We start from the raw sequence: 21,932 nt of genomic DNA, 5'->3' as shown, positions 1-21,932 counted from the left end.
CTTGTAATAGTCTTTATTTTAAAGTCTATTTTGTTTGATATGAGAATTGCTACTCCCACTTTCTTTTGATTTCATTTGCATGGAATATCTTTTTCCCATCCCTCATTTTCGGTCTATATGTGTTGCTAGGTCTGAAGTGGGTGTCTTTTAGACAGCATATATACGAGTCTTGTTTTTCTATCCATTCAGCCCATCTATGTCTTTTGGTTGGAGAATTTAATACGTTTACATTTAAGGTAATTATCGATGTGTATGTTCCTATTACCACTTTCTTAATTTTGGGGGGGTTGTTGTTGTAGGTCTTTTCCTTCTCTTGTGTTTCCTGCCTAGAGAAGTTCCTTTAGCATTTGTGTAAAGCTGGTTTGGTGGTGCTGAATTCTCTTAGCTTTTGCTTGTCTGGTAAGGTTTTAATTTCTCCATTGAATCTGAATGAGATCCTTGCTGAGTAGAGTAATCTTGGTTGTTTTTTCCTTTCATTGCTTTAAATATGTCCTGCCACTGCCTTCTGGCTTGCAGAGTTTCTGCTGAAAGATCAGCTGTTAACCTTATGGGGATCCCCTTGTATGCTATTTGTTGCTTTTCTCTTGCTGCTTTTATTTTTTTTCCCTGTATTTAATTTTTGATAGTTTGATTAATATGTGTCTTGGCATGTTTCTCCTTGGATTTGTCCTGCATGGGACTCTTTGCCCTTCCTGGACTTGATTATTTCCTTTCCCATGTTAGGGAAGTTTTCAACTATAATCTCTTCAAATATTTTCTCAGACCCTTTCTTTTACTCTTCTTCTTCTGGGACCCCTATAATTTGCATGTTGGTGCATTTAGTTCTGTCCCAGAGGTCTCTGAGACTGTTCTCAACTCTTTTCATTCTTTTTTCTTTATTCTGCTCTGCAGTAGTTATTTCCACTATTTTATCTTTCAGGTCATTTATCCGTTCTTCTGCCTCAGTTGTTCTGCTATTGATTCCTTCTAGAGAATTTTTTGTTTCATTTATTTTGTTGTTCATCACTGTTCGTTTGCTCTTTAGTTCTTCTAGGTCCTTTGTAAACATTTCTTATATTTTCTCCATTCTATTTCCAAGATTTTGGATCATCGTTACTATCATTACTCTGAATTCTTTTTCAGGTAGACTGACTCTTTCCTCTTCATTTGTTTGGTCTGGTGGGTTTTTACCTTGCTCCTTCATGTGCTGTGTATGTCTCTGTCTTCTCATTTTGCTTAACTTACTGTGTTTGGGGTCTCCTTGTCACAGGCTGGAGCTTCGTAGTTCCTGTTGTTTTTGGTGTCTACCCCCAGTGGCTAAGGTTGGTTTAGTGGGTTGTGTAGGCTTCGTGGTAGAGGGGAGTAGTGCCTGTGTTCTGGTGGATGAGGCTGGATATTGTCTTTCTGTTGGGTAGGTCCGTGTCTGGTGGTGTGTTTTCGGGTGTCTGTGACCTTATTGTGATTTTAGGTAGCCTGTCTGCTAATAGGTGGGGTTGTGTTCCTGTCTTGCTAGTTGTTTGGCATAGGGTGTCCTGCACTGGAGCTTGCCGGTCATTGAGTGGAGCTGGGTTTAAGCGTTAAGATGGAGATCTCTGGGAGAGCTTTCACCGTTTGATATGGAGCTAGGAGGTCTCTGGTGGAACAATGTTCTGAACTCGGCTCTCCCGCCTGAGAGGCACAGGCCTGACAGGCCTGACACCCAGCCAGAGCACCAAGACCCTGTCAGCCACATGGCTCAGAAGAAAAGGCGAAAAAAAGAAACAAAAAAATAAAATAAAGTTATGAAAATAAAAAATAGGGGCTTCCCTGGTGGCTCAGTGGTTGAGAGTCCGCCTGCCAATGCAGGGGACACGGGTTCGTGCCCTGGTACGGTAAGATCCCACATGCCGTGGAGTGGCTGGGCCCGTGAGCCATGGCCGCTGAGCCTGCGCGTCCGGAGCCTGTGCTCCACAACAGGAGAGGCCACAACAGTGAGAGGCCCACGTACCACCAAAAAAAAATTATTAAAAATTAAAAAAATTTTAATGTAATAAAAAAAGATAAAAGAAAGAAAGAAAGAAAGAAGAAAGCAATCAAACGAAAAAACTCCACCAATGATAAGAAGCGCTAAAAAGTATACTAAAAAAAAGGGAACAGAACCCTAGGACAAATGGTAAAAGCAAAGCTACACAGACAAAATCACACACAGAAGCATACACATACATACTCATAAAAAGAGAAAAAGGAAAAAAAAAGTATATCGTTGCTCTCAAAGTCCATCGCTTCAATTTTTGGATGATTCGTTGTCTATTCATGTATTCCACAGATTCAGGGTACATCAAGTTGATTGTGGAGATTAAATCTGCTGCTCCTGAGGCTGCTGGGAGAGATTTCCCTTTCTCTTCTTTGTTCGCAGGGCTCCTGGGGTTCAGCTTTGGATTTGGCCCTGCCTCTGCGTGTAGATTGCCTGAAGGTGTCTGTTCCCGCCGAGGCAGAATGGGGTTAAAGGAGCAGCTGATTCGGGGGCTCTGGCTCACTCAGACCCGGAGGAGGGAGGGGTACAGAATGCGGGGCGAGCTTGTGGCGGCAGAGGCTGGCGTGACGTTGCACTAGCCTGATGTGCACTGTGCGTTCTCCCAGGGAAGTTGTCCCTGGATCATGGGACCCTCGCAGTGGCAGGCTGCACAGGCTCCCGGCAGGGGAGGTGTGGATAGTGACCTGTGCTTCCACACAGGCTTCTAGGTGGCTGCACCAGTAGCCTTAGCGTCTCATGCCCGTCTCTGGGGTCCGTGCTGATAGCCGCAGCTCGCGCCCGTCTCTGGAGCTCGTTTAGGTGGCGCTCTGAATCCCCTCTCCTCACGCACCCCTAAACAATGGTCTCTTGCCTCTTAGGCAGTTCCAGACATTTTCCCGGACCCCCTCCTGGCTAGCTGTGGCACATTCGCCCCGTTCAGGCTGTGTTCATGCAGCCAACCCCAGTCCTCTCCCTGGGATCCGACCTCCGAAGCCTGAGCCTCAGCTCCCAGCCCTCACCCAGCGGGTGAGCAGACAAGCCTCTCGGGCTGGTGAGTGCCGGTCGGCACTGATCCTCTGTGCGGGAATCTCTCCGCTTTGCCGTCTACTCCCCTGTGGCTGCGTTCTCCTCAGTGTCTCCAAAGCTTCCCGCCTCCACCACCTGCAGTCTCCGCCCGCGAAGGGCCCTCATAGTGTGTGACAACCTTTCCTCCTTCACAGCTCCGTCCCACTGGTGCAGGTCCCGTCCCTGTTCTTTTGTCTCTGTTTATTCTTTTTTCTTTTGCCCTACCCAGGTATGGGGGGAGTTTCTTGCCTTTTGGGAAGTCTGAGGTCTTCTGCCAGCATTCAGTAGGTGTTCTGTAGGGGTTGTTCCACATGTAGATGTATTTCTGATGTATTTGTGGGGTGGAAGTAGATCTCCACATCTTGCTCTTCTGTCATCTTGAAGTTCTCCCCCTAAAAATATTGGGAAATTTTAATAGAAAATACCTTCATCAACTATCTTGCATAAAGTATGATAAATAGGTTCCTTTTTTATTTTTACAATTTAAGGGGATTTCATTTTTTTCAAGTCCATTATAAAACACACTGAAACATTTGCCTAACCATGTAGACTGGCTCAAGGCGGTCCATGCTCTAAAACTAATTGTTGAATAACTTTTCAAATATAAGGAGAGGAATTCTTCAGGATTCCCATCAAGATGAATCACCTTTTACTTATTTCTGCCTTATGTGTCATCATATATAGGACTTAATGCAGATCTGGGACATACTCAATTAGAATAATAAAAGATATTTCACAAAGGAATAAAGTTGAAATAATATTCAGAAATCTGTAATAGAATATTTAAAAAGTAAGATTTTTATTGTGGAAAATATTAACACCACCCCCCCCCCGGCATCTGTTGAGTATATAGAGGTTTATTGATTTTTTTCTGGACAATCTCAGACCTTCAAATAGTGGACATAAAATATACAGCAGTTCCTTAAAAGTTTTTAAGGTAGGAATATTCATAAAGCAAATTTGGACATGAATTTTATATTCACTAGTTTATTTGCTAACTTTAAAATGATTATATTTATTTTTCTAGTAATTAAATTTGTCCTTGTTCCTTTATCTTAAAAGAGATCATGAATCTTCAGTTGTAATGTAGGCTCAGTTTGTCCCAGGTGGAAGTTAAGGAGTTCATTATTCTTATCTCTGTCAATTTCCTAATTTACAAATGAGCTGAAGCAATTAATTCTTGCAAGCCTCCTGTATTAATTATAGTGCTAGGCAGGTTTCCTTGTGGTTTTGTAATTCTTTTTGTCACATTTTCACTCTGCTTACTATCTCAGCTTGATACTTGTTGACATGCTGATTCATGTTTTAGTGTACTAGAAGGGTTTTATTCATCTGGAGGAATGAGTGTAAAGAGGTCACACCTTATCATCACACTGGCATTTCTAGTGTGTGTCGAGCATGTATCTCCTTTTAATTTAATTTCTGAAAAATGTACAGGGATTTCTGCAGCTAAGCTGTACAAATCGATAAAATTTGTAATCAAGGCTGTCTAATCTCTAAACCTGATATAAAACTTCACAACTATTGATTACATGTGAAGGTTCTGCAAGCTGTTAATCATGCATGAAAGCATAGAATAAATGGTGGCTTCAGAAAAGGAAATGGACAAATAATCATCACCCCTGCAGTCCTTATCTGTCTTTCTGTTCCCCTGAAGCATGTTACCAGACTTTCATTTTATGAAATCAAATGATGTATTAAAGTGTGTTAACAGCCATTATCACTTTGAAAATTTGTATTACTCTAGCTTTTTTCTATTATAATTTAGAAATTTTCTCATCTTTCTTCAGAAAAGTGATCCAAAGCAAATTAGTTTATTTTGTAAGTTTCCAGAAGGAATGAAAGAAGGACCTAAGTTGGTGTATTAAAATCATAATCTTTGGTGGGAGTGAAATGAGCCATACATACTTGGAATATCATTATAATGTAATTGTTGTAGTTTATTTTGGGCAGTATCGGCGGGTCTTCATGCCATAAGATAGCCTCACTTAAAATGGGCCCTCCTAACCTCTCATTTACTAATATACTTTATAATAATTTCCGAGTTTGAATTGACTGGCTTGACTCATTCAAGGACAGATGTAAGGTGTTTACAAAGGAGTTATGTAGTTGAGGAAAACATGTACTATTTCTGCATCTAAGTAGTATTAGAGGGATTTGGATAAAAATGTATATGTAAATGTATTTTTCTGTTAGAGCTATCCACTCAAAAGTAAGGAAATTTAGATTATATTGCTGATTCACTTTATATATACCTGTAAACTTATATTGATATAAAAATTAAAATATTTTAATAGATGTTGTGTTGCAGCGATGGATTAGGGTGCTAGAAAACGACTCTAAATTATTATAGCTTTGAATAAAGTATTGACATGTCTTATACCTCATAGAATTATTAGTCCAATATTTAATATATTAGTATCTGTGGGAGCATAGTGAAGAAATGAACCTGCCCTCAAAGAGCATATAGGAAATAAAGACAAAAATATATTCATTTAAAGTAGTTTTTTAAATCTTATACTGCCACAATATTTGGCACATGCCAGGCCCTTAATAAGTGTTTACTTTAATACTAAAAGAATACTAAATAAGCATGTAGTGGCTCAGCACAACTCATTATTAGAGAAATAAAATTTGTAAAGTACTGTTCTATGGAGGGATCACTGACATAATCTTAACAAAAATATTAAGGTAATTTACCAAGTGAAGAGATTAGGGATAGGGATTATATCAAAATGCTGAACAATTACTAACCACAAAATCTCATCTGTGGCAGAAAGCCTCTGATGATCTTGTCTGGATCACAGATCTGCTGGTGGACTGGCAATTGGCTGGTCTAGATTACCTTTGCTGGCACGACGAGGTGACTAACTCAGCTCTGTTCCACATGCATTTCTTAGTCCAGAAGAGATGGTGGAGGTGAAAGAGCAAGAGGGGCTCACAGGACTTTTTGAGATACAGGCCGAAAGTTAGCACACCGCCACTTTTGCTTCATTCTGTTGACCAAAGCAAGTCATGAGGCAAGCCCCAAATCAAGCGATGGGGAAATAAACCCCACTTCTTTGGTGTGAAGGGTTGTAAAATCACATGACCAACAGTGTGGATACAAAGAGAGGTGAAGAATTGGAGCCATAACAGAATTGAGTTCTTAAGTTCTATTTTCATTAGCTCTTGAACATAAAGCATATTAAAATTAGTTGCTTTATTGTTCAGAAAATGAAGTTTCCAAGCATATACTATGGGCCAACCACTTTGCTTGGCATACAAAATATTTACCTCAATTTTTAGTACAACCTAAGAAGTGTGTCATTTATCTTCTTTTTAGGGGTGGAGAAGGCATTGAAAATTCCCTCTAGAGTTTTGTCATTGCTGTATACAGCTCCTCTCCAGTCATCTTATTTTATACACTGTATATTATGAAGTAGTTTTTTCCATATTACTTTTTTAGGGTAATATACAGCTCACTGTACGTTTTTGTATGTGATTAATGCTGTTGCTAAACATTTTTATGAAAAATAAAGTTTGTTTTTACACTAAGGGTAGATTATTCTCTTCTTTTTTCCTTAAATAAATTTTTTAAAATGCCTTTTTCTATTTTATGTTTTATCCAAGTATAGGTGGTTAGCTATACAAAATGTTTTATTTTTTGCATTGTTTAAAGTATAACATATAAACAGAATATGCAGTATGAGAGATGAATTGAAGTAGATTGATTGTAATTACATGGTTCTTCCAACAGAGTCTGGTATTATTAGATAAAAATTTAAGTGAAAAACATTAAAGGGCCCCTAAATTTTCAACTCCCCATGTTTTGAGAATTAGGTTTAATAAGACATTCAATAAGATTTATCTATTGGAAAAATAGTTACTTTTGTCTTTTTTTTCCACGTCACTTTGGTAGTAAGTTCTTTTGAAAATCAGTTTCCTTAGCATTATTGTAGAGAGTATGCAAATGTTATTAGAATTATCTGATGAACTTCAGTCAGATTCTTGAGAGCAGTGAAGATGACATATTTTGGTTTAATTTGATGATGTGCTTCGTATTGTTCTGATGGTACTGGGTAAATATTTCTGTGACTCTGCAGGAGAGCTGAGTGAGCCATGCACCCCCTGTCATTCTATATCCCCTGAGGGCAAACATGTCATTTCAACAACACAGCCAGAAAGCCAAAAGAGCTGACAGTTGGTTTGTGGTTATTCCTGGACCTGAGGCTCCCTCATATTACAGTGCTAATCAAGTCATCTCACCAACTTATCATTAACTCAATTTGACCCGTGGGAGCAGAGATGAAATCTTTCTGGCAAGACTAATGAAGCTCTAAGACTGAAAAGATGTGCAGTGTAAAACCTTGATTATCCTCAGTCATTACCATGAGGAAAAGAATAAAAATACAAAGCATCAATAGAGAAAAGTAAAGACAATGTCTTCCAAAGCACTTCAGTTTTTTCCTCCCCCAAGGTATGCCAATGTTTTCTTCCTTTTTTAAAAAAAAACAAAATTCAACTTTGTTCAGAAATTTCATCTCAATTATTTTTTATTTTACACCAACAAATATTTTCTCTAACAGTCAGGAAGTTCACTTTCCTTGTGTTTGTTTTGATAAATGGAATGGAAATTGTGCTTTGCAGTCAGCTTCTAAGATTTCTGATGAAAAGGCAGCCAGGAGCAAGAAGCTCCCTGTCATGCTTCAGTGTTCTTAGTTTGTGACATCTTTGACAACATCTTCCTTTTCTTCTTGGCATGAGCTTTGGGACATCTTCTATTTCTCTCTGACTGACAGCTGGATAATAAGTTTTATCATTAAAAACTGATTCTAGGGAAATGTGATCCCTGCCCTTGATTCTCTTGTAGCTGCTAAAGCTTTTGTTTTCACAACTCTTTCAGAGTAACCGAGATTATCACTAGAGAAGGACCTGGATATTGACCTGTCGTGTCATGTGTTGTTTAACAAATGCCCAAAATTGAATTTCCTTTTATCTGTTATCTAGAACCACTTATTAAATCATCTTGCTGTTGAGAGGTGACTCAAAGTCAACAGGTCCTGTTTACTCATGTTGCCTTAATTTTTCTTAATCTTCAGAGGATTATTAAGTAGTTCTTCATTTTATCCTATCAAGTTGTGTTAAATATTTGACACAAAAACTATTACAAGCATAAATCCCATGCTTGATCTGTTTAGAATTTAAGTAAGGGCAGTGATATGTTATTTCTTTATTTATCTGCTAATTGTATATTACTGGTCATAGATTTGATATGTAACTTTTCTGCTATTTCTTTTTATTTCTTCTTGATTTCATGTGGCTTTTCTCACTGTAACAACTAGGAAATAGGTGAACAATAAAAGAAAAAATGGAATGGGAAAAGTGGAATGATCAACTTTTGGCAGAAAAATAAAGAAAACCATTGTCTCCCGAAGTCACACTCCTTCTTGGCCCCTTATTCTCCCCTAACACATTGCAACCTTTGGATTTTTCCACTTCCAGTGTCTGCACACTTGACAAAACCTCCAAATTAATTTTTCTAAAGTAGTTAATTAATTGTGTTAATTTCCTGCTCAGTTACTTTCCATTGGCTCTTAGATCAAGTTACCTCTTATCATGACATCCAAAGTTTTTCCAATCTTTTCCCAACCCATTTTTCCTATATAACCTCCTATTAGATAACTTGTACAGCAACCAAGTGGGATTACATATTTTTTCCAGTTGTGTTTGTATTTATTCATCTTGTTTCCTCTGCATTTTTATTATTTATCCAAATTATGTCTATAGATCTTCCTGCCTTACCCATTGAGACCAAATGCAAATATCTCTTCCATTTGACAGGTGGAAGTTGTTTCTCTCTCGAATTCCTATAGTATTTTATTCCATTCATATACCATTTATATCATACTGCTTTAATTTTTTTTCTTAGCTTATCATCTTTACTGAATAAATGTTAAGCTCCTTGAGGTCTATTATTGTTTTATTCACTTTAGAATCCTCCACAGTGTCTGGTATCATACACTTTATATAATAGGCAGTCTATTTTTGTTTCACAGTAGATGGATTACTTGTTCAAAATATTTTAATATGATCCTTTGCTGCATGAAGGTCACTCCCTTGCTATATTTATTCCCAAGTTTCTGCCAGAATTTTGCCCCACAACTTTTTCCAATTCCTTGTTTCTCTCCCAAATTTCCTTTTCCTAGAAAAGCAAAATGAGACAGAAGGAAAGAGAACTGTTTTATAAACACATGTATGGAATACCTAACAAAAATTTGAAAATGGAAAGTAAAAAATTGGGAAGAAGAAAGAACGTTTAGTAAATTTCAAACCACCTGACAAGTAGTGCATTGATGAATGTGATCCCCATTGTTTTATCATCATTGTGGTGACCTATGTTGTTATAAATACTGTTTACTGTGACGCCTCTATGTGCCATTCACCACACTAGGTCATTTCTTTAAATTATTTAATCCTTAAAACAGCACTTATGCCCAGCTTTATATAACATAGTGAGTCCTGAGCAATATCCGTCTACTTCCGTTTATTCTACAAAAGTTAATTATTCCAATTTTAAAAGTTTAAATTTTTACTTATGCATTCATATCTCAGAAATACAACACAGTTATTGGTGAGGCATAAGACTAATGGATCAGGTTGAGGAATTTAGGTAATTTTCTTGTCGAATTCTCTGATAGAATTTTCTTTGAATGGATTTCATAGTAGTAGAACAGTCTCAAGTCCCTGCTGTTTATATCCTGATTTTTAAAAATCTATGTATACGTGGTTGTCAGCCCATGTCAGAGCTAACAGACTTCAGAGGTGTTGCCTAGCAGAGTGCCTATTGTATGCGTGTATGTATGTGTATGTGCTTATATATGTATATGTGAATATATACATAGATGTACATGCATGGATACATATATGTAATTATAACATATATGTAAATACAGCTGAGAATATCCAACCTCAATAAAAACTGGAAAAAATAAAGCGCATGTCAATTAAATAACTGTAATTAGACAGTGACTTCCTCTGAATTACTACAGATGCCTTAGAGCTCAAAATAATTGAATTTTGACTTTAGATGTGTTTCTGCATACGTGTGTGTATGTGTTTACTTTGTTGTATGTTGGTTTCTGAATATTGCCCTAGATGGCAGTAAGATTATATTTTAAGTCACTATTTTAGTAATAACAATTCATTTTGCAGCATTTCTTCAAGCCATTGTGAAAAATATAGATTTTATATACCATATTGACCTCGTAGAAAGATTCTTTGCCTATTAAAAAGCTATTTCTTTTCACAAATCTTTGTTTTTTTACCAGTTAATAAAGTGTTGGCAACTGATATTATGATTGTGGTTTATGCACATATGCATAGGATTTCTAAAGCTACCTTTTCCAGATTTTAAATTAGAGTTTTAAAGTCTAATTTATATTAGTGTCAAAGTTAGCAGCATTTAAATACACCAAAACAATTCTCACTCAAAGTGAACTCTATGTATTTTTTTACATACTACCAATACATGATAAATATATCTTTTGTCAACTCTTAAAAATGAATAATTGAGGATGTAGAGCTATTGTGTCTTTCACAGTGTCTGGGTATGCTTTTATTTTACTTTTTTTTTTTTTAATTTCAAATACGAGAATAAAAAGAGTGGGGGTAGTGAGTTACTTCTGCTTTTGACAGCAAGTCCCTCAGTATGCACACATTTACATCTCTTCTGGCTCTTCCAAGCCTAGAGAAACACCAAGTTCCTCCAAACTTTGACTTGCTCTAGGGCTATTCAGAATGTCAAGCAGTTCTAATAGGCAGTCAGCTAGCTGCAGCAGCTGAGCAGAAATTGAATAGCACATATATTCCCTATTTTCAGTGCTCCATAAAAGGGTTGAATGAAGGAAGCCGAAAGGCAAAAGAAATTGGATATAATGAGATTAGTTAGCAGAAGAAAATTTCTATTTATTTTTATAATTATTTAACTTTATAAATTGAGAAATTTTAAAAATTATTTTATTATTAGTTTGGGAGAAAATGTAAATATGTAGTCAGTAATTTGACAGACAAATTGTAGAGTCTTTTAGTACATGAAGTGTTAAGTAGGGTTTTTTTCTTTACCATTTTGCATTCCCACTTTTTTTCCACATTCATATGTACACTTTTTTTATCTCTTTTTTTTAAAAGAGGCCTCTAAATTTGCTGTTCAGAAATATAGTCCCTCTGTGATGACTAAAGTCATGTGTAAACTTTAAACCATTCTTATGAATATCCACTTTTTTGTTGTTTTTTGTTCTGTTTTTTGGTGTTTTATTGGTCTTGTAGTTTCTACTCATTGCCAAAGTTACTAAGGTAAAATTTTCCTCCACTCCTACCAATGAAGTTGTGTCGTACATCTGTAAAACAGATTCTTTTAAAATCTTTATTTCATTTTATTTATTTATTTATTTAATTTGCGGTACACAGGCCTCTCGCTGTTGTGGCCTCTGCCGTTGCGGAGCACAGGCTCCGGACGCGCAGGCTCAGCGGCCATGGCTCACGGGCCCAGCCGCTCCGCGGCATGTGGGATCTTCCTGGACTGGGGCACAAACCTGTGTCCCCGCATCAGCAGGCGGGCTCTCAACCACTGTGCCACCAGGGAAGCCCTCATTTTATTTTTTAATACATTATACCCCCTTTACTTATGTCTCTGACCCCTCATCCCCTGCTTCTGGCAACTGCCAATCTGTTCTCTCTAACTGATCTATAATCTTGGTTTTTTGGTTATTTTTTGTTTTTGTTTTTAAGACCCCACACATAAGAGAGATTATATGGTATTGTCTTTCTCTGTCTGATTTATTTCATTTAGCATAATATTGTGGAAGTCTATCCATGTTGCTGCATATGTCAAGATTTTGCTCTTTTTCATGGCTTAATAATACTCCATGGTATATATGCATAGATATGTATATGTAAACACATTTTCTTTACTCATTCATCCCTTGATGGACACTTGTGTTGTTTCCTTGTAAATAGTGCTGCAGTGAACATGTGGGTGCATATATCTTTTCAGTTAGTGTTTTTATTTTCTGCAGATAAATACCCCAAAGTGGAATTGCTGAATCATATGGTAGTTCTGTTTTTAATTGAGGAACCTTAATACTGTTTTCCATAGTGGCTGCACCAATTTATATTCCCAACAGTGCACAAGGGATCCCTTTTCTCCACATCCTCACCAACACTTGTTATTTTTTGTCTTTTTGATGACAGCCATTTTGAGAGGTGTGAGGCAATATCTTGTACTTTTGGTTTGCATTTCCCTGATGATTACTGACGTTGAACATCTTTTCATGTACCTGTTGACCATCTGTATGTCTTCTTTGGGAAAATGTCCATTTGGATCTTGTGCCCATTTTCTAATCAGCTTGTTTGGGTTTTTTTGCTATTGAGTTGTAGGAGTTCTTTATATATTTTGGATATTAACTACTTATCAGATATATGATTTGCAAATATTTTCTTCCATTCAGTAGGTTACCTTTTCATTTTGTTGATGGTTTCCTTTGCTGTGCAGAAGCTTTTTAGTATGATGTAGTCCCATTTATTTATTTTTGCTTTTGTTGCCTTTGCTTTTGGTGTCAGATTCAAAAAAATCATGGCCTAGACCTGTGTCAAGGAGCTTACCACCTTTTTTTTTTTCAGGAGTTTTATGGTTTCATGTCTTACTTTCAGGTCTTTAATCCATTTTGAGTTAATTTTTGTATATGGTGCAAGACAGTGGTTGTGTTTCACTCCTTTGCATATGACTGTCCAGTTTTCCCAACACCATTAAATGAAGAGATAGTTCTTTCCCCATTGTATATTCTTGACTCCTTTGTCATAAGTTAATTGACCAGATATGTGTGCATTTATTTCTGCGCTCTCTATTCTGTTCCATTCATCTATGTGTCTGTTTTAGTACAAATATCATATCGTTTTAATTATTTTAACTTTGTAATATAGTTTGAAATCAGAGAGTGTGATACCTCCAGCTTTGTTCTTTTTTCTCAAGATTACTTTGGCTATTTGGAGTTTTTTTGTGGTTTCATACAAATTTTAAGATTATTTGTTTTATTTCTTCAAAAAAATGCCATTGGAACTTTGATCGGGATTGCACTGAATCTGTAGATTGCTTTCAGTAGTATGGCCATTTTAACAGTATTGATTTTTCCAATCCATGAGCGCTGAGTATCTTTCATTTGTGTCTTCTTCAATTTCTTTATGCTTTTCTTAGTCTTTTAAAGTTGTATTAGTATGCAGGGTAAGTGCACATTGAATAGTGGTATAAAATGAAAAGATGTATGAAAGAGAATGATCACTCAGAAAAAGAGAAGTTTATAAAGGAATAAGATGTCAGGTTCAAAATGAAGGGTGTATGAAAACAGGTATATGACTACTAGACCTAAAAAAAATTAAAGCAGAGGGATAAATATTTATTGGTGTTTTCTCTTATTGTTGTATGGGATATTTGCATTCATATGCATCAGGTATTTTCTGGAGAAATTTCTCAATCTAGACACTTTTAGAACAACGTATGGACTAACTGCAACGTGGCCACTCAGTTGTATCTGATTGCTACCTAACAGGCAGCAAAGTCACAATTTATCTGGGAAGTTTTTGGATGATCATGCCTATAAGTGCCTGGCCAGTTTGTGGGCAGTGATGCCAAAGATTGTGTTTTTAGTCTAACTAGACGGAAAGGAAAATGTCATCATCTCACTCTTGTGCCTGGCGGGGAAAATGATAACATAGTGCTAGACATATAAAGAGATTTTTTAAAATGATTAAAAGACCACATCTTTCTTCCAGCCTACTTAACACTGAAACAAAAGTGGTAAAATAGGGGGACTGGATATTGTAAACAATCAGAAGATCAGACAGAATTTAAAACCAAGCTTTGGATTCTACCAAAGATTAATTTGCATATATATATATATTTTTTAATAGTTTTGAGGTTTTAAATTAAATGGCCACAAGAGTGTACTTCAGATTTCACATTAAATATATTGAACTGGAATCCCAATTTGGGTTTGCCATCTGTGTGCCATGCTGATTATTTTTACACAACTAAGATTTTAATCTCAAAAATGAAAATTTATAAAAACACCCATATTGGGCTTTTTGTATTACTTATTTTTCTTCATTTTTCCCTACTGATTTCTATTTTTCATGAGCACTAACAATCCCTAGTGAGTTAATGGAGGCACCAACAAGGCCTCAACCTTGACCTTGACTTTAATCTCTTTGTCAAATCAATGTATTAAAGTTTTGCTGTGTATTGGTTTGTTTACTGTGTAGACTTTGCCATGGCCATGACTTTCATAGGGTAATTATTTTGATTAAGCTAGATGATTAAAGTTAGTCTTGCATGAGAAAATTATACACTTGGGAAGCAGTGATGGATGGATTCCAGTCTTCAGAGTGTTTAGTTCTGCCAGCATTTTCCAGTTGAATGGAAATTCACTTCCCAGTTTGGTTTCGGTGACACTGGATGGATTGTCAGACCTGAGCATTTCCTAGAGAAAGACAAAAAGAGATCAAGAAGGATAGATGACAATGTGAATATCCACATGTGTTCTTGCAATTTTTCTCAGATATTTTTCTGCTTTGATGAACAACATCATTACTGAAATAATAAATGTTAATTAATATCTGCATCATTTTTGTAAGTGGTAGTTTAGTGTTACGATTAGACTAATTAGTATACAGCATAGCTTGGTGACATGACAAATCAGAGAGCAGAACATGTTGACTCTTATCCATTATGATGTATTAGCCAATTCACTTGCTCAATAATGACCAGAGAAAGATGGGGAATAGGGCAGTAACAACAGAAACAACTATAAAAGCATTGTGGCCACATTTTCAAGTTTTTATTTTTCTGCCATGTTCCTGAGTACTATGGATTGTGGACATTTTACTTCCCATTTCTTTTCCCATTGGTAAATCATAGCCCTAACAGAAACCTTTAAGAATAAGATCATGAGTAGTAAAGAAAATGAGAATAAACGATGACTTCCAGATTTTCCTAGGTTTACGCATGCTATGTCATGCTCAGTGTTAAATTTTTTCAAGATTATTCATGGTAAAGTTGACAGCTATCTGTGTCTTTGATTTATTTTTCAGAACCTATGCGAACCCCAAAGACTTTAAAGATTGCCGAGATACAGGCAAGACGCATTGCTGTGGACTGGGAATCCCTGGGTTACAACATCACTCGTTGCCACACGTTTAATGTCACTATCTGCTACCATTACTTCCGTGGTCACAATGAGAGCAAGGCAGACTGTTTGGACATGGACCCCAAAGCCCCTCAGCACGTTGTGAGCCATCTGCCACCTTATACAAACGTCAGCCTCAAGATGATTCTAACCAATCCAGAAGGCAGGAAGGAGAGTGAAGAGACGATTATTCAAACTGATGAAGATGGTATGCTCATACTTCCTTACTTTTAAAGGGAGGAATTATATGACAAGAATTATGTACTTGCTTACAGTTTTGCCTAGAGTCCCCAAAATTGAATTGGATTCCGAAATCTGCTAAATACTTTTAACGGGGTTAACTTTGGAAAGGATTTGCCTTTAACAAAAACCTTAATATTCTTCAGGGTAGCATCAAATACGAAATGAACGATTCCTTTACTGTTTTCCATTTTTATACAATATTAGAAAAGTAGCAACTACACTAAAAGTCTAACTAAAGTTTTTATCAAATGTTCAAAAATAATTTTCACCATTTGTGGCACTACATCGATTACCTATTGGTGAAAGGCACTTAGTTAAAATTTTAGTTTTTTGCATTTTACAGATCAGTAGTAATAGCTTTCATTTCCTTTAGATTTGAAAGCAGCATTGTTTACCTATTCTATTCATTTTTAGATAGTTTTATGTAATTATAAAAATAAAAGAAGGTCAAAGTTTATATGTTTAAGTCTAAATAAAGGTCCTTATCAGATATTGGCAAGCTATCATCTTTTATCCATCTTTTTACCACCCAAGTAATTGAATTATAACTTGCCCAATTTCTATGTGCGTATTACTTCTAAATTATTGAATAATAAGAAGAAACAGTTATATTAATATTATAAGTTACACACACATACTATAGTATGTCATTAATGTGAATTTGAATACATATTCTGATTTAAAAAAATGTATCTGAGACAAAAATGATTAATAATAACACTGTATTCTTCCAATGTAAGACATTTCATTTGCAATATTTCCTTTTATGAATGAAAGCGTGCAGGGGGAAAAAGTGTGCTATATAGTGAATTGAGGCAAAACCGAACTGGGAGTCAGGAATCATGAGTTTTCAGTCCTGGCTCTAATAACTCTGTAACCTTAGCAAATCCTTTCACCCCTTTAGTTCTCTATTTCTCAACTCTATATGAAAAGGTTAAATTAGATGATCTCTAAGGTTCCATCTACAATTTTTTTTTTTTTTTTGGGGTACGCGGGTCTCCCACTGTTGTGGCCTCTCCCGTTGCGGAGCACAGGCTCCGGACGCGCAGGCTCAGCGGCCATGGCTCACGGGCCCAGCCGCTCCGCGGCATGTGGGATCTTCCCGGACCAGGGCACGAACCCGTGTCCCCTGCATCGGCAGGTGGACTCTCAACCACTGCGCCACCAGGGAAGCCCCCATCTACATTTTTATTTGGGTTTCAGAAAACAGGATGTATTTGATACCTGAGTGTTCCCAATTTCCCTCGAGTTCTGAACTTTAGGCTCAGATGTATATTTTGATGTCTACCAAGTATGAGATTGCCATAAAATGGGTCAATATTCCATAGTTTCTAGAAATTCTCCTTATTACTTCAAGCTTTCTCACTCTGAGAAATGGAAATGATCTTGGATTGTTCTGGTTTTTTGTTGTAATAAAGGGAAGTGAAAGCCTTTTGACCTCATTTAGCTCAGATTTTCAAGGAAACAATATTGTCCTAAAATTATGCATATTCATAAAATTTCAAAGAATAAACCTAAGACTTATTCATGATAAATGTATTTTTGTCATCTTTGAGACAATAAAACACAGTCACCTCAGCTATCATGTTTGAACTTGCACTTAATCAAAACATTAACAACATTTTAAAGAACAAACCCTGCTTTTATACATAAACACACAAACACTTGTATTACCCCCCTGCCCCCCCACACATACACAACACACACACAACACATGCTTATGAAAGAAACAGTGGTTGAGTGTAGTTGTTTCATAGGTAGAGTATCAAAATGGGAAGTCTAAGCATGGATTCAAAAGCTCTGAAAAATCTCTGCCTCATTTTATAAAGTGGGATAAATATTATGTCTATATTATACTAGACATTTTTAAGTATAGTTGATTTATAAATTGAGTTAGTTTCAGGTGCACAGCAAAGTGATTCAGTTATTTTTTTTTCAGATTATATTCCATTATAGTTTGTTTCAAGATCTTGAATTTAATTCCCTGTGCTATACAGTAAATACTTGTTGCTTATCTATTTTATGTATAGTAGTTCATATCCATTAATCCCATACTCCTACTTTATCCCTTCCTCCATCTCCCCTTTGGTAACCATGAGTTTGTTTTCTGTGTCTGTAAGTCTATTTCTGTTTTGTATACAGATTCATTTGCATTGTTTTTAGGTTCCACATGTAAGTGATACCATATAGTATGTGTCTGTCTGACTTAGATCAGTAAGTGTAGGATTCTCTAGATCCATCCATGTTGCTGCAAATGGCAACATTTCATTCTTTTTTATGACTGAGTAATATTTCATTGTGTGTATATATACCACATCTTCTTAAGCCAGTTGTATGTTTATGGGTACTTGGGTTGTTTCCATGTCTTGACTATTGTAAATAGTGCTGCTATGAACATCGGAGTGCATGTACCGTTTTGAATTATTAGAGTTTTTGTCTTTTCTGGATATATACCCAGAAGTGGGATTGATGGATCATATGGTAGCTCTATTTTTAGTTTTTTAAGGAACCTCCATACTGTTCTCCATAGTGGCTGCACCAGTTTACATTCCAGCCAATGGTGTGCAGATATTCCCTTTTCTTCACACCCTCTCTAGCATTTATTATTTGCAGACTTTTTGGTGATGGCCATTCTGACCAGTGTGAGGTGATACGTCATTGTGGGTTTGATTTGCATTTCTCTAAATTAGGTTATTGACCATCTTTTCCTGTGCCTGTTGCCCATATGTATGTCTTCTTTGGAAAAATGTCTATTTAGGTTGTCTGCCCATTTTTTGATTGGGTTGTTTGGGTTTTTTTTGACATTCAGTTGTACAAGCAGTTTGTATATTTGGGTATTAACCCCTTGTCGGTCGCATTGTTTGCATATATTTTCTCCCATTCTGCAGGTTGTTTTTTAGTTTTGTTGATGGTTTCCTTTGCTGTACAAAAGCTTTTAAGTTTGATTAGGTCCCATTTGTTTATTGTACACTATACATTTTATAATCCGTGATTTCAGTAATAAGAATGTACACACATTTTATTGCCTGCACTTAAAATTGAAAAAAAGAACGATTTCTTTTTTTTTATCTTTATTAGAGTATAATTGCTTTACAATTGTGTGTTAGTTTCTGCTTTATAACAAAGTGAATCAGCTATACATATATATATATATCCCCATATCTCCTCCCTCTTGCATCTCCCTCCCACCCTCCCTATCACACCCCTCTAGGTGGTCACAAAGCACCGAGCTGATCTCCCTGTGCTATGCGGCTACTTCCCACTAGCTATCTGTTTTACATTTGGTAGTGTATATACGTCCATGCCACTCTCTCACTTCGTCCCAGCTTACGCTTCCCACTCCCCGTGTCCTCAAGTCCATTCTCTACATCTGCGTCTTTATTCCTGTCCCGCCCCTAGGTTCTTCAAAACCTTTTTTTTTTTTTTTAGATTCCGTATATATGAAAAAACATGATTTCTTAATTGGTAATGTTAGTCTCAGTTATGTGAGTTTTGTGGTTCTTCAGTCAGTCATTCTCTAACAATATAATTCATTTTGATGGTATTCTTTGGTATGAGTTTTTAGTCTGCTTTTCTTTCCACAAACCAAAGAATGCAGTCAGGCTTATATAATCTTTTTTCATATTGCATTAAATTTTTTAATGTATTTTTGGGTACACATATGACTAGATTACTAATCAGGAAGTGAATTGCTATGGAAATTTAAATTATGTCTTAAAATTTATCAAACTCATGACTGTGTTATTTATTTCATCTAGAAATAGTTTTGTAAAAGTAAAATGGCATTAACTATTTGGTCTAATTTCAATAATATTTCTTACTTTTGTTTTATTTTAACATCTGTTTTGAAGAATTTTTTTATTGTTTGTAATGATATTGAGGTGCATGTTATTATTTCATGATAGTACAGTCACAAAGTAATTCCTTCTACTGTAAGGGTTTTTTAATTTTTTGCTTTATATATAAGACTAAATGATTGAAGTACAAGCTTTCTATGAAGTATTTGCAAATAATTCAGGCTCCAAATCTGCTCATTATAAACTCTGCTTCTACATAGAGTACTTGATGTGTTTCAATGTTCCTGAATTGGGGGGGTGACAGAATATCTAAATCATAATCTATTGTTGGAAGATCGATGGATTATGATGATCTAATTAAGTCAGTCTTGCTAAGTTATTGCTGCCCCATATACATAGAAAAATAATAAATTATCAACCATCTAATAAAAGAATATAATTTCATGAAAAGAATTCTGGGTACATCCATAAACCATGAAAGCAAAGCTAGAATGATTTCCCACCAGAACCTTAAGGTAGAATTTATATTTAATTTATTGCATGCATTTTTTAATGCACGGGTAGAATTTTGTGTAAGAGATTTTGTTTTCACTTTTTATTCTAGCATTCATAAAAATCAATATTGTGAAGTTAGCTCAGCAGAAAAGCCTGGTTTGGGGACATTTTTTGACTAATACAAAGTTATTTTTAAATGTACATTTATTATATTTTAAAGGCTGTAAAGCTTATTTAATATAATCTTGCCCCACCCACATTTCATTTTCCTCTCTTCCACTTTGAGAGTTATATTTTTAGGGACTTTTTTATGTGCAAAAAAAAAAATTTAGCTGAAACAGCTCTCAAATAAATTATAAGTAGGGGAATAAAAGTCAGCATTCTGTCTTTATTAAAAGTTGTTGATGTGGAAATGTGAGAGGACATTTCCTGCACTATGAAGACTGCCATGATGATGATATGAGTAACTTCACGTTGTATTTGCACAAATCATATGTACATATAGATGTCTGTATAAAGAATTGTCTTCCTTCCATCATAGAAAATTATTGAATACAGGTTGTCTGTAGAAAATTATTGAACATAGTTTGTCTGTGCCCTCACTCCTTTCCTCCATATGTTTTATGTGTGTGTTTTGTAATTCACCTAAGTGTAATTCTTTCTCTCATTCACTGTGCTGGTCTCAGTGCAAGATCAGTAGTGTGGAACTCTCTTGGCTATAATTTTCCCACAAACTTTTCCATAAGTATATGAAGTGAATCCTGTTGACAAAGTAGAACATGTATAAGAAGAGCAGAGAAATACACGAATTCCAGGAAGGCTACTTTCCATTTCTACCCTTCTCTCAATGTAGAATTTACAAACATTTAAAATTACCCTTGGGACTTCCGTGGCAGTCCAGTGGTTAAGACTCCGCACTTCCAATGCATAGGGCACAGGTTTGATCCCTGGTTAGGGAACTAAGATCCTGCATGCCATACAATGCAGCCAAAAAATAAAATAGTATAGAATAAAATAAAATACCATCTATAGCTTTCAAATAATAAAATTAAAAAAAAACTATCCTTATTTGTGAACAATTTGAAACATATCCATGCCGTTTCATATTATGTTTTTGACCAAATCGTGTTTGGTGAACACGGGTAGTAATTATAATACCATCAAATAAACATTTACTCACTAGTTGAGGCTTTACTTCCTCCTCCCCCCAACAGCCACCCTCTACGAGAGGTGTGGAGAGGCAAATAAATACTTTCCCTTAACTACAATTGTAAGCTTATGTCATTTGAGTGGAATGGAAACAACAGGTATTCTCTTAGGAAGCAAACCAAGGCCCATGGTAGCCTCAGCAGATGCCACAGATTACACACAGGGGCCATCACGGCCCCTCTGCCTCGATAACTGCATAGCCTGTGCCAATACTGTGGACCTGGGGGTCGAGGGGAGTGGATGCCTTAGGTTAACTTTTCCCGAAGCCCTCAGCTGTTAGATGCATGAATATATCTTCTGGAGTTTAGTCCTGGCATCTTTTCTGTTTACTGTGGGTTTTTTCCTTTATGAATTAATTATTAATATGCCAAATTATGTTGGCTCTCCCAGAGGTCATAACATCATTCATCGTCTGCTTGTAGATTGAAATAAATCTTACTCTTTTGACATATCATTCAGAATTTCTTGTTGCTGCTGGCCACATTGCAATGCATTTACTTTGATCCAGTGATTTTTAATTTATTTCAGTCCTCACAAAATTGCTGTGTACTCTGAAACTACATTTCTAGATAATGTCATGTGTAAAGTTCACTGAAACGTTAGATTAAGGAAAAATATTAATTAAAAAACATATTTGCCCAATATTGGGTTGATATTTTCAAGAGAAAGCATATTTTTAGGCAAAGTAGGATAGACAGGTTATATTTTTAAGAATTATGAGAACAAGAAACTGGATATTTATGTAAATAAATAGCAACTGAATATTTAAATAAAATATATAAAAGGAAAATACACAATAGCAAAAGTATCTCGTATCTTGTATTTTGTCTATAGAAACTGACACATCATTCATTGCTGCCACTGGGTTATATGACATTTGCAAATAAGGACTGGAATGGTTTCTCAAATCTTGTCATACCTGGGTACACTTCA

The 21,932-nt window shown here is 36.0% G+C and overlaps 1 protein-coding gene across 1 annotated transcript in view; it reads left to right on the top strand.

The window, feature by feature from the left end:
* Positions 1-21,932, top strand: part of PTPRK (protein tyrosine phosphatase receptor type K) — a 572,439-nt gene that overhangs the window by 440,049 nt on the left and 110,458 nt on the right. The window contains exon 8 of the mRNA XM_029223468.1: positions 15,161-15,463. Coding sequence (XP_029079301.1) covers positions 15,161-15,463 — 303 coding nt within the window. The remainder of the gene's footprint in view (positions 1-15,160; positions 15,464-21,932) is intronic.

The sequence above is a fragment of the Monodon monoceros genome, unplaced genomic scaffold (genome assembly GCF_005190385.1).
Source record: "Monodon monoceros isolate NGI ecotype Baffin Bay Population unplaced genomic scaffold, NGI_Narwhal_1 Super_Scaffold_15, whole genome shotgun sequence".
Taxonomy (NCBI): Eukaryota; Metazoa; Chordata; class Mammalia; order Artiodactyla; family Monodontidae; genus Monodon; species Monodon monoceros.
Note: the sequence above shows the minus strand (reverse complement) of the source record. Positions and strands in the feature narration are given on the sequence as shown.